At 36.1% G+C, this 27,172-nt stretch overlaps 1 protein-coding gene across 7 annotated transcripts in view; it reads right to left on the reverse strand.

The window, feature by feature from the left end:
* The window catches only part of MAP2K5 (mitogen-activated protein kinase kinase 5), a 259,087-nt gene that overhangs the window by 164,141 nt on the left and 67,774 nt on the right, over positions 1-27,172 (reverse strand). For all 7 annotated transcript variants that reach the window (XM_041745524.1, XM_041745523.1, XM_041745522.1 and 4 more), the window contains one exon: positions 7,568-7,607. In XM_041745524.1, coding sequence (XP_041601458.1) covers positions 7,568-7,607 — 40 coding nt within the window. The remainder of the gene's footprint in view (positions 1-7,567; positions 7,608-27,172) is intronic.

Below are 27,172 nucleotides of genomic sequence, written 5' to 3' on the forward strand. Positions count from 1 at the left end.
AAGACATAAACAGCAAAATAAATAAAAGTGCCACACTGACCTAAAATATAGCAAGTAATAATTCTAATGGATCTGGATCATTCTTGGTATTTGTTATGGTCCAGAACAGTGAAGATTCCATAATGGTGCGAAAATGAATAAAGTAATTTTTGGAACTTAAGAGGGAAGGTAAAATTCACCTTAAAATAACTCTACTGAAATGTTCTTCTATTTTCTGGGAGACTTGGCACTCTAGGTAGAAGGTTAATTCTCCTTCCCCTGGGCATTTCTGACAGTGAGCTTTTAAACTGCTAAAAATAAGTCTAATTCCTTATTTGAAAGCAATGGAAAAAAATCATGGCAAACACGAATTTTCTTTTTAAAGTACAAGGAAAGTATGGACTCCTTGAGTCTTCATTATTATTTTGATATTTTCTCCTTCAGAAGAGCTCAATTTTTCAAACCGGAGAGGATCTGCACATGAAGGAGTTTCACAGAGAAAGGGTTAAAACGAGAAACTGAAATACCTGGATGCATTTCTGCTGCTCTCCACTACACCTCCAGGACAAATAAGGATGAGTTGTCAAGTTAAATATAAGCAGTCAAGTGACTGAATTATAATTTACTCTGTGCTCAATTTAAATTAGTGTGAGGCTATTAAAATATACAGTATAAATACGGCAATTCATCACAAGCTGTCATGGATGACTTCATTTATTTGCTGGAGTGGCAAATGCTGCACTAAAGGGAAAGAGAGCAAAATCACAGGTCAAATTAAGCCTCTATTCTGTTTTAATTCACTTATTTAATCTGTGGCGACATAATTGTCTTTTACAGTATGTACAACTCAGAAAGGAAATTTGGGAGGATTACAGTCAGTATACAAATGATTAATCAAACGGTCCATTTAAATGCTAGTTTAAAAGCAACAGAAACCCAAAGCAGTCAAAGAATGATAATCAGCACATGCTATATACAAGCTAAGAAATTTCTTCTTACATGACTTTTTCCCAGTTAGAAAATAAAAAATATTAGGAAAGCTGTTAAGCTGTATTTTGAAAGATCTTATAGAATACATTAAAGACATAAAAAGGTTCTGGTTGAAAAATGGCTATTTTTATTTGTTTTCTGCTCTACTTGCTTGCAACTATCTTGCTTACCTACAATAACCCCACGTCCCAAAAAAGCAAGTTAGAAACAAATTTCATGAGTTACAGTCATTATCAAACGGTTATCTTTGGTTAGTAGTTTCCAAAATGTTCTTTTTAAGGTAGAAATTTTCTAAATTCAGTATAAAATAAAAATCCAAGGTCTTTCTATTCTATCCAAAATTCAACTTGCTTTTTAGAATATCTGAAGTGATATTTTCCCACCTTTGAAATCTGAGAGGGGAAACACCATAATAATCTTTTGTTAGTCTAAAAAAGCAAGAACATTTAGAAGAACAAAAATAGAAATATTTTGGGTAGGAAGAAAAAAGTAATGGGTTTTCAAGGATTCTCATCTAATTGCTCCCATAGACATTCAAAGTGTTGGTCCAACTGACTACTTGGCTTGGGAAATTAAATTTCCCTCATCATTCTATGCAGGCATCAGAGCCCTGCAGGTGATTCTGTTTAGACAAGGACTGTGATTTGCTGCTCTTCACAATCCCTCTGTGACATGAGGCAGCCCCGTTTCACAGCTGAGGTCACAGAGAGGTTCAAGTGACATGCTTGAAGTCACACAAAAGTCAGGAGGGGGTCAGGAAAAGATCAAATGCACTTCTAACTCTTAACCTTTCATTTCACCCTTTTATATATATATAAAATATATATATATATAAAGCTAAGAACTACTCTGGGTGAGAGCAATGGTCCATACAAAAAACACTATGGTTTCTTTTGTATGTGAGCTGAACTTGCTTTCAAGATGCTGCTTCAAAAGATGAATGAATGAACTAGAGAATAAATGAAAGAACCAAATTTATTTATTCAGTCATTCAACAAATTATGTGTTGAACATCTAGTTATTATATGCAGTCCTCTGTCTAGGCCCAAATGCAAGGTTCTGGATGATTCAATGAGTAAGACAAGAAAATAAATAAGATCTGTTCTCTATTTACAAAGAGATTTCAAAGTAAGGGGAGAAATGCAGAAGTATATTAATAGCAAAATACAAGGCAGTATGTGACAACATCCATAAGAAACACATACAGAGAATTCTAGAGAGGTTCAAAGGAGAAAGTGAGTGAGTGATAGATAGACCATATGTGACAGGATTTATCTATGTAAGTTCAATAGAGGAGCAGGCTTTGGAGCTGACCCTTGAAGGGTGTTAAGAATTTTGATAGGTAGAGACATGGGTGAAGGCATTCTAATTAGAGAAAAATATGTGAATCAAAGTGTTGAAGTGTGAAAGTACCTGGGTTCAGATAAAGCGAGGAGTTCAACTTAAAAGAAGCACAGCATTCAGACACATTAAGATAATGCTATAAAAAGTAGGCTGATAACATACTGTGCAAGATCTTGGGTTTCATCCCATATAGTTTTTAGTTTATTTGGGAATAATACGGAGCCTCTGAAGACTTTTGGGAGGGGAAGAGATGTGACCAGAACTATGCTTTAGGAAACCAAATTTAAGGACAATGAGTAGCAACAAAGTATACAGGCTAAGAGCATGAACTTGAGGCAAGACGTGCCTGACTTCAAGTCTTGGTTCTATTGCTTATTAGTTGTGGGACCTTCAGCAAGCTATTTATTAATTAATTAATAATTAAATGAGGAAAGAGTAATAGACTGCTTATTAGCATTTATTAGCACTCATTTATTAGCACAGTATAAATGATTGATAAATGGTAGCTTCCATTTCTTAGAGAACACTTTAAATGTTTAATGTCTGATGAGAGAAAAAACAACATCTGATTATAGCGATGACAAGAAAGGAAGAGATCTAAAATAAAAAATACCAAACCCAGAAAAATTAACAGGCTCCCAGACATTGACAACAGTTAAAACAGGACAATGATTCTTGAGAGAGAGAAAAAAAGTAAGAAGAGCCCTATGATTGCCTGCCTTACAGACTAGAGAGTATATAGGCCCCTGTATAGGGAGAGAAATCTAGGCAAAGCTCAGCCATCTCCCTACATTGAGGAGACAGAATGGGAGGGGTCTAAGGAAGCCAAGGCAGCTAGAGTTCCCAGACAGAAGACCAAAGAGAGAAGGCTCCAGGGATCTGCCAAGGGGCCCCTGGAGTCTTCAGTTGATTAATAACCAATAAGTACCTGGATGTCAGGAAACTGAGGGCAGAGAAAGAACCACCAGAAAGAACTGGAGGAAACAATCTCCAGAACTCACACTAGGTAGAAAGAGTTTGTGTTTCCACCAGCCAGGGTGGAAAACCTCATAACTGTCAGGGTGCTGGTAAAATACTCAGTAGACTGTTGCCTTAACTGAGTGGAGTAAATTAGTTCTTGACTAGCCACTGGGCTGGTCCCATCTAATAAAGCTTAAAAGCAAGTCTTGAAAGGATCAAACTGTCTCAAAGTCACTAAACAGCATCTCAGAACAAGCTCAAGAATATTTATAGGAATGCAAAAAACATGTAATGTCTATGATGCATGACTAGCATCCAATCAAAAATGACAAGATTTTTTCAAAATAAGAAAATATTGGGCACTTAGGTGGCTCAGTAGGTTAAGTGGCCAACTGGATTTTGATTCAGGTTGTAACCTCAGGGTCCTGGGATTGAGGCCTGCATTGGGCTCCACACTCAGTGGAGAGTCTACTTCAGCATTCTCTCTCTCCTTCTGCCCCTCCCCCACTTGCTCACTCTCTTTCCCTCTAAAATAAATAAAATGTTTTTAAAAAAATAAGAAAATACAACCCAAAATGAGGAGAAAAAGCAATCAGTCAAAACTGACCCCAAATGACACATGATGGAATAGACAAAACCATTAATTCAGTTAATTATATTTCACATATTCCATAATTACATTACATATATTCAAGAAGATAGAAGGAAAATTGAGTATGTTAAGTAAAGACATTGAAGATGTAAAAAAGACCCACATAAACTTCTAGGGATAAAAAGTACAGTGTCTGAAATGAAAAATACACTGGACAAGATTAATAGCAGATTAGACAATGCAGATGAAAACTTGAGTAACTGATAATAGAAACTATCCAGAAATGAAACATCAGAGAGAAAAAAAGACTAAAGCAAACAAGAGAGCATCATTCTGCTGTGGGACTTCAAGTAACCTAATACATATGCAATTTAAGGTTCAAAGTTGATGTGGGAAGAATAATGGCTAATATTTCCCCAAATTTGATGAAAGCTAAAAATCCACAGAGCTGAGAAACTCAACAAATCCTAAGTATATGAATCAAGAAGAAAATTACATAAAATCTCATTATCATCAAATTGCATAAGACTAGAGATAAAGAAAAAAATCCTAAAAGCAGCCAGAAAAGAAGTCAGTTCTAACATACAAAAGAATCAGGATTTAAAATGACAGTAAGCTTTTCATTGGAAAGAATGCAAACCAGAAGACTGTGAAACAAAATCTTTCAAATGTTGAAAGAAAAGAGCAATCAACCTAGAATTCTCTATCTGGTGAAAACATCTTCCAAAAATGAAAGTCAAATATACATTTTTCAGACATGTAAAAGCTAAAAGAATGCATTACCAGAAGACTCATGCACTATACGAAATGTAAAAGAAGAAAAGTCCTTTAGACAAAAGAAAAGTGATATAAGAATAAAGTTTGAATCTACACAATTGAATAAAGAGCACTGGAGTTGGTAAAAACAAGAGTTAAATATAAAATAAATCTTTTCTTACTGTTGAAATGTCTTTAAAAGACAAGTAACTATCTAAATAAAAAATAGTAATAATGTATTTTAGGGTTTAAACATATGAAAAAGTAAAATGTATAATAGCAAACTAGTTGATGATGGGGGAAATGAAAGTATACTTGGGATTACAAAGTTACATACTAGGGATCATACCAGTTACAAAGTTCTCATACTAGGGATCCCTGGGTGGCTCAGCAGTTTAGCACCTATCTTCCGCCCAGGGTGCAATCCTAAAGTCCTGGGATCGAGTCCCATATCGGGCTCCCTGCATGGAGCCTGCTTCTCTCTCTGCCTGTGTCTCTGCCTCTCTTTCTGTGTCTCTCATGAATAAATAAAATCAGTCTTAAAAAAAACCCCAAAGTTCTCATACTATAGATAGTGGTATAATATTACTTGAAGGTAGACTATGATAAATTAAAGATATATACTATAAACTCTAAAGCAACCACTCCAGAAAAAGGACATACAGATAGAATAGAAAATAAACAGCAAGATGACAGAACTGAATCCAAACACAGCAATAACCACATGAAATGTTAATGGTCTAAATGCCCCAATTAAAAAGCAGAAATTATTAGAATGGATTAAAGTATAAGACCCAATTATATGCAGGCTACAAGAAATTTATCTCAAATAAAAAGACACAACAGGTTAAAAGTAACAGGTTATCTCATGCTAAAACTAGCCAAAATAAGCTACACTACCTATCTTAATATTAGACAATGTAGATTTCAGAGCAAAGAATATTGGTCACTTTGTAATGAAACAATAAAGGTGCCAATTCATCAAGAAGACATAACAATCCTAAATACATCTAATAGATCTTCAAAAAAGATAAAGTAAAAAAATGATAGGATTACAAGGAAAAAAACAGACAAATCCACAACTATTGCTGGAGATTTCAACACTCATCTTTCTTTCAATAGTTGACAGAATGAGCAGATTAAAAACAGTAACTATACAGAAATTTTGAATACTGGCAGCCAACTTGATCTGACATTTATACAACACCCTATACAACAGACTATCCATTTTTTTCCTGTACATAGGAAACACCAAGGTAATTCATGTTCTGGGCCATAAAATAAATCTCAATACATTTAAAATAATTCCAATTATACAAAGTATGTTCTCTACCCACAACAGACTTAAAATTTTAAATCAATAATGGAAAGATTGGGAAAATCTCCAAATATATGGAAACTAACACATTGCTCAGATTTAATTAAAAAAAAAACAAAACAAAAACAAAACCCGGGACACCTGAGTGGCTCAGCGGTTAAGCGTCTGCCTTCTGCTCAGGGTGTGATCCCAGAGTCCCAGGATCGAGTCCCATATCGGGGTCCCTGCATGGAGCCTGCTTCTTCCTCTGCCTGTGTCTCTCTGCCTCTCTCTCTCTCTGGGTCTTTCATGAATAAATAAATAAAATATTTTAAAATAAATAAATAAATAAATAAATAAATAAATAAATAAATAAATTTAAAAACCTGCCTGTTTTAAAGAAATGACACATTTCTTTCTCTCAGAGTATGACTATTAAATAAGTTACATGATTTTTGCCTTGGCTGCCAAGAAGCTCAGAGCTAAATAAGAGGTTTATTTTTATTTTTTTAAGATTTATTAATTCATTTTAGAGAAAGAGAAAGCATGAGTAGGAAGGGCAAGGGGAGAGGGAGAAAGAATCTCAAGCAGACTCTGGGCAGAGCTCAGGGCCTGACATGGGGTTGGATCTCAAGACTTGGAGATCACAAACTGAGCTAAAACCAAGAGTTAGGTGCTTAACCAACTGAGCCACCAAGGCGCCCCTAAATATATCTACTCTGAAATTACTCATTCATTCAACTCAGATGAAGTTTAAACACAACAATCTTACCTGAACTCTTAAATCATTCGTTCAACTTACTTTAAGCATCTAGTATGTTTCATAAATTTTATAGAATCTAGGGATATAAAGTGACAGCAATATAGTCCTCACTCTGAAGCTCAGTTTTATGGTCAGGTCTAGTAGAAAATATATTTGCAAACACCTGTTTTCATTTATTCAAAAATCTCAACTTTAACAGCTCTTTCTAAAATGTGTCCTTTCTGGGGACACCTGAGTGGCTCAGCAGTTGAGTGTCTGCCTTCAGCTCAAGGCGTGATCCTGGAGTACCAAGATCAAATCCCACATCGGGTTCCCTGCACGGAGCCTGCTCCTCTCTCTGCCTGTGTCTCTGCCTCTCTCATGAATAAATAAATAAAATATTTTTAAAAAAATGTGTCCTTTCTCTAAAATTGCTTTTAATCCTTTCCAGAAACAGCTGTTAGCACCCTGCCATACCCAACTAAATAATCATGCACAATAATTTTAATAGTAGCCTAGGTTAAACATGATTCAAAGTGTATGAAATTATGAAAAATTATAATGCACTTGCAAGGCCAAATAGTTACTTTTTAGATGATTTATAGGAATGCTCCCTTCTCTTGGAGTGAACAACTTAAAGTTGACTGTCTTTAAATGTATCATCAGCAATAATCTAAGAGTTATGATATCTAAAGGAACATATAATTCAATAGCAGTGTTTGAGTAGGTGAAAGTACCCTCTGGGAGAGGAGGGAGCTGAATATCACAATAGGACCATAGCTTTCATCACCTACCCTCCAAAATTTAAATCATTTCATCTCTCTTTCATGATACCAGTGACTCAAGCTATCAGGGGAAGAGAAAGTAGTAAGCATCATGAATTTCATAAAATTTATCCAGCACTTACCTTTACAGCTAATATTTTCCCACTTGGGACATGATATGCTCTATGGGAAGAAAAAAAATAACAAAATCACTTGGGATACTAAACAACCTACAGAATGGTTAAGGACATAAACGTGAATCTGAACATATCTGCAGTAATGGGATATGTGATACTTTAAAAGAACACTAATAACATTAGTAGCTTATATTTTTATTAACCTTAATGGTTTAGACAGTGATTCATTATACATTACCTTAAAATAACCCCCTGAGGTAATGCTGGTATTATTATCCTCCTTTTATAGACAGAGAGCTCTGAAGCACAGAGAAGCTAAGCAGTTTTCTCAATTGTACAAAGTCAGTAAGTGGCAGAACTAGACCTCAAACCCAGGTCTTCTGCCTCCAGACCCTCACAATCTTTTGTAAGTCTTCTGCTAAGCATTGTAGAGTCATATGAAGTAGGAGGTTTTCCTTTTGTTTACTTCAATTATAGAAACAGATAAACTATATCCCTACATTTCATCAAAATAATCTCAAAACACGAGGAATTAGCTATGGCTTAAGATATAAATTCATATAAGAAATCACAGACTTATCAGGCTCAAGTATTTGGTTCATCTTTTCCTAAAGCTGGCATCTCTCAATTTTAAAAAAGCTTTGGAAAAGAGGCAAGCTCAAATGATCAGATAGAGTGAAATAACTACAGTTTAAATCAAGGCATAGAAATGCATTCATTTATGAAAAAGAATAAGAGAGTAGGTTTGCAGAAATAAGATATCATTACTTCTCATTAAGACCTTCGTGTTTAAAAGACATATGGCCTTGCACACATGTTCTGAAAGGACTGTACATTCTGACCATTATCCAGGGACAATCTGATATAAAAATGTCTAAACAAACCACACAATATAAACAAGCACTGTTATTGCAATATATATTTACCAGGCTCCCAATAATGACTTGGCAATGATTTAGTAGTAAAAACTGCCATTTCTTAAAATAAAAACAATATATATTCTACTATTATCAAAATGAAAACATCAGTTTCTGCTGTATGGGTAGAAATATGTGGATGAGGGATCCCTGAGTGGTTCAGCGGGTTTAGCACCTGCCTTCGGCCCAGGGCATGATCCTGGAGACCAGGGATCGAGTCCCACATTGGGCTCCCTGCATGGAGCCTGCGTCTCCCTCTGCCTGTGTCTCTGCCTCTCTTGCTTTCTCTCTCTGTGTCTCTCGTGAATAAATAAATAAATAAATAAAATCTTAAAAAAAAATATCTGGATGGTTGCTCTGACAAATTTTTTCGCAACTTTCTTTAGGTACTATTTTTTTTTAAAAGATTTAATGTATTCATTCATGAGAGACACACAGAGAGAGAGGCAGAGACACAGGCAGAGGGAGAAGCAGGCTCCATGCAAGGAGCCCGACGTGGGACTCGATCCTGGGTCTCCAGGACCAGGCCCTGGGCTAAAGGCGGTGCTAAACCACTGAGCCACCTGGGCTGCCCTGACAAGTGATTTTTAAGTGACTGACTTATAGAAATGGTTTAGTTACTAAGAATACACAAGCATTTGTAGCTTTTCACATATAAAATGTTACAAATTCAGGTAAGATTAGAAAAAAGTATATATGAATATAGGTATGTATATATCTATATATTAGTGTTACAAGAAATTTGTTCTGCCTTTCCTATTTGAGTGGACAAAGGTCAAGCCAACTATGGAAGGTAAACTTAGCCTTTGACAATCAATTGTAAAGAAATTCAATTATATCACATTTAAGGAAAAGCAAGATTATAAAAATTAAGTGGTAATTGTTCACCCTACTGAAGAGTTTTTTTTTTTTTTTTAAGATTTTATTTATTTATGAGAAACACAGAGAGAGGCAGAGACATAAACAGAGGGAGAAGCAGACTCCTTGCAGGGAGCGTTCCTGGAACTGATGTGGGACTCGATCCTGGAACTCTGGGATCACTCTGAGCCGAAGGCAGCCACTCAACCGCTGAGCCACCCAGGCGAGCCTGAAGAGTTTTTTTAATCTATAAGGTGTCTAAAGACTTTCTCTAAATATCAACCTCCAAGTATATATAAATACTATTACACTTATAAAACAAATTATTTTAAAAAATTTTTATGTTTTAGATAAAGTGGTATACATGTTATAAGTGGAACCCCTGTAGTATACAGGTTTTAGAACAAATTACTATTTAATTTACTATGTATGTTAATATCAAACCTTTACAATGTGAAACTACATTAAAGGTAATGATTCAATTCATTATATATCTGAACTCATATAATATACTGGTATATAAAGACTAACACTATTTTTCTCACTGTCTGACAGAGAAGTTGTTAGATTAAGCTAATTTGAAATGTGATTCGAAGGAAGTTAATAACCTTATTCTATGTAAATATAGTTAACATGTAAGATTTAATGATATATTATTTCCCCCCCTTACCATAGTTCTTCCAATTTCAACTTTAAAAATGCTGTATATTAGAATTTCTAACCAAGGACTGAAATATGAAGATAAAACAGTTGAATGCTTACACAAGGCTTCAAAATTTGCAAAGAGAACAATGGTGTTACTTTGGACAACAAGCAATCCCTGGACGTTTGAGACCAACAGCAATGATAAGGAGATGACTAGAAGATAGTCTAATGTGTATACCATACTGGATAGTTTGGCAACTTAATAAGCTTGTCAAGAAAGCTGATGTCTTTTCCAAAAGAAAGGTCTCCTATTTCCAAGTGAATTAAAAGGGCGAGGCTTGATGATTTAATTATGACGCACGTTAGTTCATCCGTGGAAGTTTGGGTTGGATTTCGAGCAAGAGAGATGCCATGAGGTTTGGTTTACAGTGCAATGACAGTACCAGTTTAACATTTAATCACCAAGAGAAGTGAATGACAAAGGCAAGGCCAGGCAGGAGTCGAATGTGTCTCTTAACTTTGCAAATGGCATTCTACCTAGAGAAAAGGAATTTGTTTACTTTCAACAGATACTGCATCTCAATTGTCTTGACCTTCCCCAACACATTAACTATAAAGTGATTAATGAAGTTTGAATGGAGGCTCTGGTTACACCAAAAGACAACTATACACCTCTCCATTGTTTTAATTAACAGCTAACACTTCAAATTAGTTTACTGTTGCCACAGTAATTACCTGTTCCAGTGAGTGCATGAGGGAAGCATTTTTATGTGATATTTTTAGTGCTGAGTCTTTGAGTCCACTTTCTTTGTCACCAGCACAGATCTTCTGGGAATGGTCCTAGCCCTTAAAGTTGAGCCCACAACATAAACACTTTAGGATGGCATGAACTAAGCAACCTGGCCTAAAGTATTTGACTATTTAAAATAGCAAGGAGAAAAAAAAAATAAATAAAATAAAATAAAATAAAATAGCAAGGAGAGGGCAGCCCAGGTGGCTCAGCGGTTTGGCGTCGCCTTCGGCCCAGGTTGTGATCCTGGAGACTGGGGATCGAGTCCCGTATCGGGCACCCTGCACGGAGCCTGCTTCTCCCTCTGCCTGTGTCTCTGCCTCCGTCTCTGTCTCTCATTAATAAATAAAATCTTTTAAAAAATAAAAATAAATAATAAAATAGCAAGGAGAGGAGTAAAAGATGGGGAACACTTACTGTCCATATTTTCTTACTTTTGTTTTCATTTGGAACAATAGGTTTTAGATGACTGGAGAAAAAGTTGGTATCAACCTTCAATTTTCATACAGAATCAGGTAATTTATTGAGCTCATAGGTAATACAGAGAATTGTCTAATCTAATCTTTTCTTTTTGGATTGGAAACACCCAAAAGCCATATTTAAAAAACTTGTCCAGGGGTAGCCCAGGTGGCTCAGCGGTTTAGCGCCACCTTGGGTCCAGGGCCTGATCCTGGAGACCTGGGATTGAGTCCCACGTCAGGCTCCTTGCATGGAGCCTGCTTCTCCCTCTGCCTGTGTCTCTGCCTCTCTCTCTCTCTATCTCTGTGTCTCTCATGAATAGGCAAATAAAATCTTTTTTTAAAAAAAGAAAATTTTAAAAAAACAAAAAAATAAAAAATAAATAAAAAGTAAAATAAAAAACTTGTCCAAACTTACAGTCAATGACAAGGCCAAGACTGGAACTGGGGCACAATATATATATTTTAGGACCTTAAAGAAATATATGGTGATGTTTAAGTTTTATTAACTGCATTTCAGGACAGGGAAATTTGTAATTCAAAACTTACAAAGGTGCTACCTATTTCCATCAGTCTAAGGACCATCACATCTGAATCTTCCCAGGCAAAGAAGTATTCTGTGAGCACCACTCGTCTATCATGGGAGGCAGAAAAGCAAAAGGTGTTTTAAGTTTTTATTTAAATTCCAGTTAGTTAACATATAATGTAATATTAGTTTCAAACGTACAATATAGTGATTCAACACTTCCATACAATACCTGGTGCTCATCACAAGTGCATTCCTTAATCCCCATCACCTATTTCACCCATCCCCTTACCCACTTATCCTCTGGTAACAATCAGTTTGTTCTTGAAAATTAAGTCTGTTTTTTGGTTTGCCTTTTTTCCCCTCCCTTTGCTCATTTCTTTCATTTCTTAAATTACACATATGGGTGAAATAATAGGGTATTTGTCTTTCTCTAATTGACTTATTTTCTTAGCATTGTACTCTCTAGTTCCATTCATGTTGTTGCAAATGGCAAGATTTCACTTTTCGTTATGGCTAAGTAATATTCCATTATATATATTACTACATCTTCTTATGCGTTCACCCATCGATAAGACAGTTGGGCTGTTTCCATAACTGACTATTGTAAATATTAATGCTGCTATAAACATCAGATGCATGTATTTGAATTTTTATTTTTGCATTCTTTGGGTAGGTACCTAGTAGTGGTGATTGCTAGAACACAGGGAAGTTTTGTTTTTAACTTTTCAAGAAACCTCTATACTGTCTCTCACAGTGGCTACACCAGTTTGCATTCCCACCAATAGTGCAAGAGAGCTCCTTTTTCTCTACATCCTTGCCAAAACTTGTTTCTTGTGTTGATTTTAGCCATTCTGACAGGTGTGAGGTGATAACCTCATTGTGGTTTTGATTTGCATTTCCATGATGGTGAGTGCCCTTGAACATCTTTTCATGTGTCTCTTGGCCATCGGGATGTCTTCTTTGGAAAAATGTCCATTCATGTCTTCTGCCCATTTTTAAATTGGATTATTTGTTTTTTGGATGTTGAGTTGTATAAGTTCTTTATATATTTTGGATACTAACCCTTTATCAGATATGATGTCATTTGCAAATATCTTCTCCCATTCCACAAGTTGCCTTTTAGTTTTGATTGTTTTCTTCACTTTGCGAGAGCTTTTAATTTTGATGTAGTCCCAATAGTTTATTTTCATTTTTGTTTCCCTTGCCACAGGAGACATATCTAGAGAAATGTCACTTGCCCAATGTCAGAGAAATTACTGCCTGCACTCTCTTCAAGAATTTTAGATCTTTAATCCATTTTGAGCTCATTTTTGTGTATGGTCAAAGAGAATGGTCCAGTTTTATTCTTCTGCATGTTCCAGCTCTGCCACTTCTTAATGTGAAGCTGAACTGTTAGAAAACCTCACTGTGTCTCAAGTCTAGAAAGGGTGTATGGTCCTTATACTATAGAGTTGTGAGGATTCGGTGAGGTAATGGAGGTAAGGTACTGAGAACAGAGTCTGGCACACAGTAGGCATGCATTAAATGTCAGGGTCCTGGGAAGTTTTCAGGGTAGCTATGTGTTTTACAAATAAAATCTGTTAGGGGAGCCTGGGTGGCTCAGTTGGTTAAGCATCAGCCTTCAGCTCAATCATGATCACAGGACCCTGGGAATGAGCCCCAAGTCAGGCTCCCTGCTCAGTGAGGAGTGTACTTCTCCCTTTGCCCCTCCCCCTGCTCGGGCTCACACTCTCTCAAATAAATAAATAAAATCTTTTAAAAAAGTAAAACCTGTTAAAACTGAGTTATTTTTATGCGTTAAGAGTTAAGCTGTGTGCTCTATAAATGAAGGCTACTAAAGCTTTAATAATGAAGACTGGCAAAAGGCTGCACTGTATCATTTTCATCGCATTAAGAAAAGCAAGTTATATTGCATGTTGAACCAACTTGTTAAAGACAAAGAATTAGACATCTGAAATGCTATGGCTATACCAACATTCAAGGTCGAGATTTCACATTTAGCTCTTGCCCACTACCAAAACTTATTTATACATACAGACAGGTATGGTAAGTGCCACTTTTGGTGTTCATCTCAGCAGAAAAACCACATGACAATCACTGTTGCTAAATGAGAAGCCTAATTTTCATTCTCCTTGGGTTTATAGGAAAGCTATTACTAATTATTATTAATATAAGCTACCTTTAAAAAATCTACATATTTTCTTTCAATATAAACCCTAGATTATAAAATAAAATTTGAGGCCTCTCCAAGTCTTTGGACCTTAGTATCTCTGTTATAACAGCTAGCACACTGCAGAAAAATTGTTTACATTTATCTCCCATACTGGGCAGGAAACACTACCATGTCTTAATCATCTTTGTATTCTTTACACTTTGTACAAGACCTAGCATGGTAGGTGCTCCGTTACTTAAATAAATGTTCAACAAATGAATAGAAAGAAAATCTATCACTTGGATAGAAGTTTACAAAGAAATTCTACATGCATTTAATTGATTCCATAATCTTATGAGCAGAAATTTTTTCCTTAGCTCCGAGATATCACTTAACATATAACACAAGTAGAAGTATCATCCTCACTTTATGGGTAGGTTTCCAACTGCTGAATCAAAAGTCCTTATAAGGTTTCCATGAATCTGGTCCTTGATTACTCACTGATCTCTGCCTCTGCCAATTTCCCCTATCCACAGTACTCACTCTGTTCCTCCAAACATCCCTGCCTCAGACCCTTTGCATCTACTCCTCAGGCCTGGAACACTCTTCCTTCCAATATCCACTTGGTTTGCTCTATCACTTCCTTCAGGCCAAAGTTACTTCTTTGACTAAAACAGCTCATTTTCTCTTGCTTTATTCTTCACAGAATTTATCAACACCTAACCCAATTAATTAATAATATTTTTTGTCTGCTATCACTTGAAAGCAAGTGCGATGAAAAAAAGCACTTTTATTTTGTTATTTACTACTATACTTCCAGTACCTAAAATGTGCTGGCACATTTTATAAATATTTGTTGAATGAAGGGATACATTCCCTTAATTGGTATATTTTTGTTTTTTATTTTTCTTTAGGCAGTGTAAGGTTTTACCAGGAAACTGTCCATTTTCTGCTTTCAATTTTATCATAAAGTTATTCATTGTATCCTCTTATTTTAAAAATCTGCTCTGTCTAGAATTATGTCTTCTTTTTTCGCCTAAATTTTGTTATTTGTGTCTTCTTTCTGTTGTATTTGGTCATTTTTTCCAAGGAACCAGCTGTTGGTTTTCTTGAGTTGTTTCTTGAATTTTGATTTATTTTTTCTTTAATACTTTTTCCTTCCATTTTCTTTGGTTTTAACCCCTTCCATCAAAAAAAAATATATTTTCTTGAGTTAGATGTTAAGCCTATTATTTTCCAGTTATTCTTCTCTAATGTTTACGTTAAAAAACTATCCTTTAGGTTATGACTTTGTATCACATGAATACCCTAGGTTTTCTTCAGTTGTAAATGTTTTTATTCCATTATAATGTATTATACAACTATAGGTTATTCAGACATGTGCATTTTAATTTCCAAATGTCTGAAGGTTAACTTATTAATTTCCTTTTTCAACTTTAAAAAATTTTTTTTTAATTTTTATTTATTTATGATAGTCACACACAGAGAGAGAGGCAGAGACACAGGTAGAGGGAGAAGCAGGCCCCATGCACCGGGAGCCTGACGTGGGATTCGATCCTGGGTCTCTAGGATCGCACTCTGGGCCAAAGGCAGGTGCTAAACCGCTGCGCCACCCAGGAATCCCTAAAAATTATTTTTTCTTAAAGGAAAACTTTTTTTATATATATTTTATTTATTTATTCATGAGAAACACACAGAGAGAGGCAGAGACACAGGCAGAGGGAGAAACAGGCTTCCTGCAGAGAGCCTGATGTGGGACTCAATCCCAGGACCCAGGGATCACGATCTGAGCCAAAGGCAGACTCTCAACCACTCACTGATCCACCCGGGTGTCCCTTAATTTGTTTTTTAACCTACATGGGGTGTGAACTCACAACCCTGAAATTAAAAGTCACATGCTCAACTGACTGAGGCAGCCAGGTGCCCCTTATTAATGATTTTTAAACCACTGTAGTCAAGAAAGAGACCTGTACATTTCAAACTTTATTGAGACTTGTTTTGTGCCCTGGTATGGCTTTTAAAAATCAAGTTTTTTTTTTTTTTTACCTGAAAATATCGCATGTTCTCATTTGATTAAGACTTCCATATATGATCATGTAACCAGCCTGTTAAATGTGTTAAAATCTTCTATATGCTTACTAATTTTGGTCTGATTAATCTATTGATTACCAAGAGGCATTCTCCCATTATTACTGTGAATTTATCAAATTTTCCTTGTAATTCTGACAATTTTTCACTTATGTATCTTAAGGTTATGTTATTAGTTACATATAAGTTTAGGGATGTTTCACAATCATGGTCTTTTTCTTCTATCATCATATAGTAGTCCTTTGCATTCTTAATAATACTTTTTATTTAGTAGGCTAGACACCCAGCATGGAGTCCAATGCAAAGTCCCAACTCACGACTCAGATCAATACTTGACTTGAGATCAAGAGTCAAATGCTTAACTGACTGAGTCACCCAGGTGCCCCCCAATAATACTTTTTGCCTTAAACTATTTTTTCTCTTATATTAATATAACTACAGCTTTCATTTTTTTTTTTTTTTTTTTTTTTTTTTTACAGCTTTCATTTTATAAGTTTTTACTGGTATCTTTTCCCCATCCTTTTCCTTTCTACCTTTCTCTGTCTTCATATTTTAGGAATGTATTCTAAAATAGTCTAAAATAGCATATAACTTTATTTCTAAAAGTTCAATCTAAACAATCTATTGTCAACATATTTATTTTAATTACTGATGTTTATTGTCTGTTTATATTAACTGTAATTACTGATATATTTGCATCTATTCCTACCACTGATTCATCTACCTTACACCTCTCTCTTTACTATATCAGATTATTATCCTTTTATTCCTTCTCTTTGTTTTGAAGTTATACATCTATTTTTGGCCTTTTAGTTGTTATCCATTCAACTTTTAATAATCATAATTGATTTAACAAAATATTAATTTAACATTAGTATTCTCTCAAACAATATAAAAATCTTAGAATGGGGTGCCTGGGTGGCTCAGTGGTTAAGTGTCTGCCTTTAGCTCAGGTCATGATCCTGGGGTCCTGGGACTGAGTCCTGTGTCAGGTTCCATACTCAGTGGGGAATCTGCTTCTCCCTCTCTCTCTGACCCTCCCCCTATACTGCTCATGCTCTTGCTTTCTCTCTCTCTCAAATAAATAAATTTTAAAAATATTTTTTTATAAAAGATATTTCTAAAAAAAAATCTTAGAATATTTTAATTCCAATCAGCCTTTCTCACCCTATTTTGTCTAGTCTTCAGTTTGACTCCATTTTGACATCCCTGAATTAATCATGACTATGGTTGTTTTATATAGTCAGGTGTATCTAAATAGTCACCGCTCCTTCTTTCATTTTTATTCCTTCCTGGATGCAGTTGGATTCAGTTTCTTTCTACCCAAAGTACTTCTCTCAGTAATAAACTAATCCTCTCTCCTCCCCTATTTATCTCTCTCTCTCTCTCTCTCTCTCTGCCAATATACACACACACACATTTGCATTCATTTCTGAAGATGTATTTATTTTCCCTCACTCTTGATCGATAGTTTAACCAAGACAAATATTTTGTCTTAGTCTTTTAAAGATACTGTTTTGTTTTCTTTCAGCTTTTATTACTGTTATTGAAATTCTGCTGCACCCAATTTGCTGGCCAATACAAAGCCACTGAAGGCTTTTGGATAGAAGAGTGATATGATTAGAATTTAATTTTAAAATCCTTACTCTGATTGCAGATTACCACAAAAAAGGAAACCAGAGAGAGGAAGGAGCACTTAAAAAGCTGTTATAGGGGGAATCCCTGGGTGGCGCAGCAGTTTGGTGCCTGCCTTTGGCCCAGGGCGCGATCCTGGAGACCCGGGATCGAATCCCACGTCAGGCTCCCGGTGCATGGAGCCTGCTTCTCCCTCTGTCTGTGTCTCTGCCTCTCTCTCTCTCTGTGACTATCATAAATAAATAAATAAATAATTTTTAAAAAAAGCTGTTATAGTAATCTATGCAAGAAGTGGTAAAATGAACCCAGGCAGTAATTGTGAATATGGAGAGAGGGAAAAAGATACAAAAGCCTTTGGCCAGAGAGAATTTATAAAAAATGAGGATGAGCAAAATAAGCCTAAATTTCAAGCTATTAGAATTATAGTATTTATTCACAGAAATAGAAGAACTTTACCTAGTTAACCTTACACTATGCAATCTGGTACTTTTTAGCTCCATGAAAGCCAACAGGACTTGTGGGTAAATCTAGTGGATTGTCTGGGAGAAAAAGAAGAATCAAGAATGATTGCAAAGTTTCTGTCATGAGCAACTTATAGAACAGTTTCCATTTACCATTTACCAAGACTGGAAAAACTGTAGAGGGCGCAGCTTTCAGAGGAAATCAAGAATCCAATTTTAAGTAATTTTAAATCCCTAAAAGACATCCAACTGGTACCTAGATAGAAGTTTGAAGCTTGGGACAGAGGAGTGGATAAGATAAGAGATACACTTTCGGGTTTTACCAACATATAGACAATATGTAAAGTCATGGAACTACAAAAACTCTTAGGAATTTAATTAATTAGGGATGAGGTCTGAGGACTGAATGTGAGGCACTCCAAATTCAGAAGTCAAAAAGGTGAGAAAAAAACAATTAAGGAGATGAAACAGTACAGACAGTAAGCCAGCAATTGGACCCAGAGAATGGTGTCCTAAAGGCCCTGAATGTTGGTGTTACCTCCCACACTGCCAAGTGCAATTCCTTGCCAGAGTAGGTATTCAAAAAGCCACATGACTGATTTCAAAGCAATACTTGGGACAAATGAATTAATTCTATTATGTGCTCCTTGGAATTTTAAAGATGAGTCTAATACAATATAAACAAGGCTAAAATGGTGGACTCAACTTCATCTAAATCCTAATGAGAATATGTTAAAAGATACATCAGTCCAGTGAATACATTGAATTTCTGTAAGAATCTTTAAAAGTGTGTAATGAAAAATTTCAAAACAAAATGTTAAAAACCCCTATATTCACACAGCACATAAGGAAGAAACAACCTGTGTTCACATTCCAACATCTGGACTCTCACACAAATTTATGTCATGCATAAGATCAACCGCATCTGTATTTTACAATGTTTACTGAAATTATTTATGCTTAGAATTTCAAGTTCTAGGAGAACCAAAAAAAATATAAATCGTCCCAGCTGACTCCTGTTCACAAAATAAATAACCTAGAGCTGATCATACATTTTCTGATAAAGCTTGTATAATCTCATACAATTAAAGCAGGCATCTAATTTCTATGGCACTATTCCACAGATTAATTTCTATACATGCTCTAATCAAATTATCTTAAATTGTGAAGAGAAAAAAATTATAATAGGGAATATCTGTGCTTCTCTACCAATTGTGAGGTAGGATATAATTTAAGAATGGAGGGGCTGGGCAGCCCGGTGGCTCAGCAGTTTAGCGTCGCCTTCAGCCCAGGGCGTGATCCTGGAGACCTGGGATCAAGTCCCACGTCAGGCTTCCTGCATGGAGCCTGCTTCTCCCTCTGCCTGTGTTTCTGTCTCTGTCTCTGTCTCTCTCTCTCTTCTCTGTGTTTTTCATGAAAAAATAAAATCTTTAAAAAAAAAAAAAAAGAATGGAGGGGCTGACCTAAGGTCTGATTGTAAATATTTCAAAGTTCAGTAAAACTGATAATATATGTAATAAATGCCAATTTGTCAGCAAAATGGTCATCAAAATGAGTAGGAAAAGATCTTTCCTTCCCCCCCCCCCTTGGAACAAGGATCCCAGGAGTAACTGCATATATGGTAACTTTTAATCACAATGTCAAAACAAGAACTGTACCTCCACTGTCCTGTGAAGGAGAGAGGCACTCCTGTCATACACCATGTGGAATAAATGCCATTGACTTCAATGCTACTTCTCACATAACATACTTTAGAGAAGGTTAGTGAAAAGACGAACATGATTACTGTGAATTATTTATAGAGTGCTATCAATTGTTGAGAAATTCTCTAAATGGATGGGAAATCTAAGAAAACTAAAATGGTGAAACCAATAGTTAAGATCTGGCTTAAGAAGTAACCAGTAATCAAAAAGGGATGGTCTTAGTTCAGGTAAGCAAGAAAGAACATGATGTTTATCTGTGTTGTTCCCTGGATCTCCTAGAGGATAGGTAAAAGGCAAGAAAGTAAATAAAGGCCATTTTAAATAAATAAAAGTTACAAATGCATTTGCTATTATTCACTTGCCTCAGATATAGTTAATGGCTTTTCTAAATGATAAAATCAGGCTCTTTTTCAGGTAAAGATTTCAGGTTGTGGGATATATTGGGTAGTCTGCTTCTCTGTTCTTTGAATGCCATAGAGATTTCCAGGACATCCATCAGAGACAGAGCAGAATAAAGGAAACAAGGTGAAAGAGAAACCTCTCTCTGATCTCAGTCATTACGACAAAAAGTATGATTGGGAGGAGACAAACCACTGTCTAAAATGAGATTTTTTTTTTATTAGTTATCCATTTTAATTATCTATGCAACTCTTAATTCTCATTAGCATAGAAAGTTAGAGTTGGCCACATTCAGATTTAATTACTGAATCTATATCTTTATTTAAAAAATTGGTATCTGTTAAAGCTGATATCATACCTCTAATATCTTATCTGATGTGTGATTACCAGTTTCCATACTTACAGATGCTGTTTCCTTGCTTGTCATGTCATATTTTATTTATTGATCAAAAAAAGGAACTCTGGGGATCCCTGGGTGGCGCAGCGGTTTGGCGCCTGCCTTTGGCCCAGGGCGTGATCCTGGAGACCCAGGATCGAGTCCCATGTCGGGCTCCCAGTGCATGGAGCCTGCTTCTCCCTCTGCCTGTGTCTCTGCCTCTCTCTCTCTCTCTCTCTCTCTCTCTCTCTGTGTGACTATTATAAATAAATTTAAAAAATTTAAAAAAAAAGAAACTCTGATTTTATGTAAATTTAGAGTAACAAATGGAAGTCTTTTTCTAACTCAGAAGTTTTTCCATCTCAAACTCTTTATAGCCAGGGGCACCCAGGTGGCTTAGTTGGTTAAGTGTCTGACTCTTGATTTTTGGCTCAGATCATGATCTCAGTGTGGGGCTCTGTGCTGGGCATGGAGCCTGCTTAGGATTCTCTCTCTCTCCCTCACACTGTGCCCCTCCCCCGCTCATACTCACTCTCTTCCTCTCCCTCTAAAAAATTAAAAATAGGGTATCTGTGTAGCTCAGCAGTTGAGTGCCTGCCTTTGGCTCAGGTCGTGATCCCAGGTTCCTGGGATCAAGTCCCACATCAGGCTCCCCGGAGGGAGTCTGCTTCTCCCATTGCCTATGTCTCTGCCTCTGTGTGTCTCTCATGAATAAATAAATAAAATTAAAAATTTTTAAAATTAAATAAATAAATAAATAAATAAATAAATAAATAAATAAAATAAGGAACCTGAGCATTGACTGTACTACATTATGCTAAAAGATGATAAGGCTGAATGATTCTGCAGCCAATACCTAACATGTGAGACACATTTCTTTGCCTTCATAAAAGTTAAGTACATAAATGCATGTGAGTATGTACATAAATCCAAAATTAAGAATTTTTTGTTACCTTGTGAGATTAAGTTTTAATACCCTTGGATATCATCTTTTAATTCAATGACACATTTTCAGTAAACACATGTGAATTAGCTGTATTTCAGAGTTAATGAAAATTTTGTTTTATTGCTTGAGCTTTCAGAGATCTGTTCTTGTGCTAGACTTCTTTGGGGGTGGATTTTACCAATATGTCACATACTAAAATAGCCATCCACGGGAAAAAAAAATCAAATAGTTTCAGGGAAATCAACACTGACAGTTGTGCCTTCCATAATAGATAAACACATTAGCCAGGCTCTAGCTGTTAAAGTAGGAAATCCAAAGTAAACAGCAGTTGTAAAAAGAAGCTTTTATGTAAACTGTACTAGTTCAAATAGCAATCTATGCCAACCTTCCTTCTGCCTAAAATTCCATTATAAATGCCTGACTACCGATTTTAAAATAATCTGTGGTTAAGCAACAGAACCCCTCCCCCCCAGATTATTTAAGTATCAAATCAAACATGTCATTACGTTATAGATGTTAACAACTCTCTCAAGATGCTGATTATCCATAGGGTGTACTGGTTGCTAACCTAGGATATGGGGAACTTGGCAGGGTTGGAAAGAGTTCTAGTCAGAGAAAAGCTACTGGGACCCTACATCTGATCCTTTCTCATTCTTTCTAATTACTCTGGTTATATACCCTTTTCTGCTCCCCACCTGCCTCACTTAATGTTGTCACCACTGCCTTCATATTTCTTCTATAAGTTGATGCAGCCTGGTTCAAGCCTTTAGCACTCCCCACATCAACTAGAGTAATGTCTTTTCATATATGTCCTAAATACCTTGGAGATCAAGGAAGCTACAGTCACAGTGATCTCTTGATCAAAGGTTTGGAAAGAATGGGATGGGCAAAACAGAGAGGCAAGAAATATAAAGCTGAATGATGGCAATGAAAGAAATACAGGACTGAGGCAAATACAAGATGTGGGGAAAAATAGGATCACCTCGAGGATTAAGGACCTGGGACACTTCTCCCCTGAAATGACTTAATTACAATATAGTATCTGCTCACAGTTTCTTAGTGAAGAGCTAACAATAAATCACTTTCTAAAATCAGACACAAGAATGGCTATTTCAGAAAGCCTCCATAAACTAGTAATTAATATTCTATTGTGCTTCATAGTTTATCTTTTTTATAGAGAGAAGCTATTTGATTTGCACAAAAATTTCTTGTTCTTATTATCCTTACTTTATAGATAAGGAAACCAAAGCTTGATGGGGTTAAGAACTGCTTCAAGATTCTGATAAGCATTAGAGGATTCAAGTCCTTGGAAGCCAAATCCAACACCATGCCCCAATAAGCCTGAGCGAACACAAATGTGTTGCTTCTAGATCCTCTAACTCAAGTTGTCTTCAAAGTTCTCTGGATATGATCAGTGTTGATTTTTAAAAAGCAATAGGAAAAATCGATTGAATGACTCACTTTTCAGAGCTGCATTAACTTTTTCAGGCCACTGGGGTACTATTTACTAAATTACCTCTCCTAGAACACTAAATAGTACCCTAGTGGGTCAAAGAGTAAATGCACCTCTGAAAAGTGAGCCATTTATTCCCTTCTTCCCTGTAGTACAAGATGTAATATGTCCCCTATGACAGAAATATTAACCCATTTCCATTAAAAACTCAAGAAATTGTTCCACACTAGAGAAAATGAGTATGAGGACTCTTCCCAAAGCAAAAAATCTTTCTTCTATAACCCTGTCCACAATATTGTTGAAAAGTCAACATGTACTTATATAATACTTGTTTTTTATTCACTGGAGATTGATTGATCAAGACCTCAAAACAAAATAAAATGATGGTTTTCAGCAGAGAGATGCATAGGATATCATGACGGCTAGTTTTATCCTGTACTAGAGTATTTTTTTAAAAATCATCTCAAGTGGTCATCTTATGAAGTAAGATCTACATCACCAACAGCTGTTCTTTAACATATCTCATTACATTACAGGTTATCCCTTTGCCAGAAAAACAAAAAATTCCTTGGCTAACAAGTAAGTATATTATTACTTGTAATCTCTATAAAGGCCAAAGCCTCTGGATATATTTTTTAGTTGCCTTAGGAATAGCTATTGAGTGATTTCACACTTGTGAGGTACCTCAACAAAGCAAGACTTTAGGTTTTCAGCACTGTTAGTCCCTTACTCTTCTGGAAGATAGCTATGCAATGAAAACAAGACAACTTTAATTTAAGAATCATCCAGCTTCTAATTAAACTGCCATAGGCAGCTGGTTGGATAAGTTTTAATCAGTTTCAATCACCTATTGATTGGTATACTGAAGCCTAAAAAATTAAAAGTAAAAGATGATTGGGGAATTGTCCCATCTCAGAACAACAGTAGAGGCCTCTGTAAATAACTCCTCTTTTAACCATCAGCTAAATGAACACTTCAATACTGCAGTACAAAGTCTTCTGCAAAATTACTTTAACTAACAAGCAGAAATTTATCAGCTTCAGCCAAAATCAATGCTGAAATCAATTTGAACACTGGTTGTGTCTAAAGGGGCTCATTGGCAATTTAGGGAAATTACACCATGTAAATGCCTGTGCTTTAATTGAACAGTTTCATCAACTAGGCTGTGATTGCTGTCCATTCATTTATTTACTTTCACTGCAGCTACCATTCTGCAAAGGAATGGCTTTTGTCAGGCTGGAGAGAGGCACTTTATCTTCATTTTGTGCACTTTTGTGCATAACAGACTTCATGAAACAGGCATATCATGACTAGGGTCAAAACAAACCTGAAGGGACTTGTCCTTTCACATAAAAACTGAACACTCAAACTACCATCATACCTTCTACCATTTGGGGACTGTCATCTTTAAACCCAATAACAAGAAGGAATTTGAGTGACTTCTCTGCACATGGCACTGTGCCTCTGTATTGAGGAGCTATGTTTTGGACAAAAGAAGGAAAAGCATTTGGATTCTAAATTCAGTTCAACCACATTCTTTCTGAAGAATCTTTAGTGACTTCCAAAATTATAAAAACTATATTGGATCATTCTCTTCATACATGAAGCAACATTGTGTTTTATAAAGTCCCTTGAGACTAGTCAAGAGAAAGTCTCCTCAAATCCATTCAGGAGACTAAGGCTTAAATATGTCACATAGACTTTTAAAGATTAAGGAGGGGAGAAAGGGAGAGGAGTCTGTGTGGGAGGAGAAAAATGAACTTCCTTGTAAAAACCAGCAGCCAAAAACATGAAAAAGGTCCCCAAAATGACTTAAAGGCATACACAAATGCACTCATAAAATCATGGACAAGGAAAAAACCCAGATATAACTTCTGGAGAATCATATGCTGAAATGACTCGAGTTTAGAAAGCATTAATGTTTTTGACATTAGATTAATTAAGATTGGGGATCCCTGGGTGGCGCAGCGGTTTGGCGCCTGCCTTTGGCCCAGGGCGCGATCCTGGAGACCCGGGATCGAATCCCACGTCGGGCTCCCGGTGCATGGAGCCTGCTTCTCCCTCTGCCTGTGTCTCTGCCTCTCTCTCTCTCTCTCTCTCTCTCTCTCTCTCTCTCTCTGTGTGACTATCATAAATAAATAAAAATTAAAAAAAAAAGATTAATTAAGATTACAGGCTCTAGGGAAGGAAAGAAGATAGCTGTTCGGTCACATGGGTCATCTGTAAGGTACATATGCCTGATGCAAAAGTAAAAAGTACAACTGTAATATATTTGCTAGAACATACCTGCAGAAATTCTTAGACTTGCACGTACTTAGTTCCTCATAGAACCAAGTGGAATTATTCACCAGGAAGGGCACCAGGAAGGGACTATTAACAATGAAGTATGAGTTTTGGTGGTGGTTCTATCCCTGTCTTGTTTTGAATACTCAGGGAAATCTATTAATCTTGGTGTTTCGGTCTTTTCACGGGGTCAAATGAGGACAGTGATACCTATTCTACTGAGCTATATCTCAGTGCTGCTGGAGGCCAACCCTGGGTGTGTGATGGTGGCCCAGTTTGGAAGTCTGAGCATCTCCTGTGGGTATAATGGAGGCCGGCAGGATCTTGAAACCTACTGGGGCTGCCAGGGATGCAGGGAAACTTCTCATTTGCCCTTTTAGTCAGCTACCCCAGCTGTTGTACTCTGCCAGACTCACTAGGAATTGCCTTCAAAAAAAGTTAAAAGGAAGAAGAAATAAATGGTGTGCAGAACCTTAACTTAGTACATGTGTTTGTGGTAAAAATGCATTCTGTAATTTAATTCCATGTATGCTTTTCCCTGCCACTCCAAAGTTTCACTGGCTATCCATCTTGTTGCTGAGACAATATAAAAATATATTTTATTCATAGTTTTTAGATAACGTTTCTGAAAATTTAATTACAGTTTAATTAGTTTTATGTTTATTGACTAAGTATATTGTTACATTTTGCTGCTATAGTTAGCAGTTGTAATAGAATCAGAATGTTTGAGAACCTTATACAATATGTATTTTCCAAATACACTAAGCTTGTTAAAATGCTATATATTGATTGTGCCCTAAAGCAAGTTCTAATTTTGTCTTAACATTTTTCACTTCATTATTTGAATTCACCAAACAAAAACCATGAACTCTGCTTTTAGCAATAATACTGAACATTCTTTTTCTTTCTTTCACAATATTGACAAGGAAAAGTATAGAAGTTTTAGGGTTAAGAGGATAACATAATACAAAGTCACATCTAAAAAGCAAATTAGTGTTTAAAGACACTTTATGCTTAATTCCCACAACCTAAGTACCTATTGCTATTTCCCCTCTAATTTGGTCATCTGCTCCTCCAATTTAACGTTAGTGCACAAATCAGAACCAAAACATATTTCACTCTGGTAAGGTGGCAATTTAACAGAAACACAGTCTCTTATATCTAAGTAACTAACAACAGAACAACAGAGAAAAAAAAAACTGGCAGAAAGTTATACACACTAAATGTCTTTTGGACTTTCCAGTGAATTATTTTCCCATAAAAGCAATTTAGGTAAATACCCTAGATGCTATGGTGTACAAATATTTGCTTGTGCTATATGCCAACCAAGACACTATGTTTTGCTAACACATTGGATATTGTAAAATACCAAAAAAAAAAAAAAAATTTAATGTGTCTCATAAATCAAGAAATGCACCACCTCCACTAGCATAACCATACAGTTAATCTAGGGATTCAATTATTAAACTCTGAGTTTTTGATAAGGAAAGAGACCCAAAGGATAGAATAACAAGCTATGCTGCAATAGCTCCGTCAGCCAAGAAATGATCGTTTTAACAGCTCCTAAAGAGCCTCTAAAATTAACTAGAGATGGTACAGCACTGACTTTCAGAATTATTTATATCTTATATCCAAAACTAATTTGAATTAAAAATTAAGAAAGTCAGAAAGTGAATGGCAAATAGAAAACTCCTGGCTTGGGGTGCCTCAGTGGCTCAGTTGGTTGAATGTCCAACTCTTAGTTTTGGCTCAGGTCATGATCTTGGGGTCATGAGCTCAAGAAGGAGCCAGGCTTTGTACTCAGTGCAGAGTCTACTTGTTCCTCTCCCCTCTCCTCTGCCCCTCCCCTGCGATGTGCATGTGTGTGTGTGGGCGGGGGGGGGGGGAGTGTGTTTCTGAAAGCTAGTCTCTAATAAAT

Source organism: Vulpes lagopus, chromosome 2 (assembly GCF_018345385.1).
Source record: "Vulpes lagopus strain Blue_001 chromosome 2, ASM1834538v1, whole genome shotgun sequence".
NCBI classification, from domain to species: domain Eukaryota; kingdom Metazoa; phylum Chordata; class Mammalia; order Carnivora; family Canidae; genus Vulpes; species Vulpes lagopus.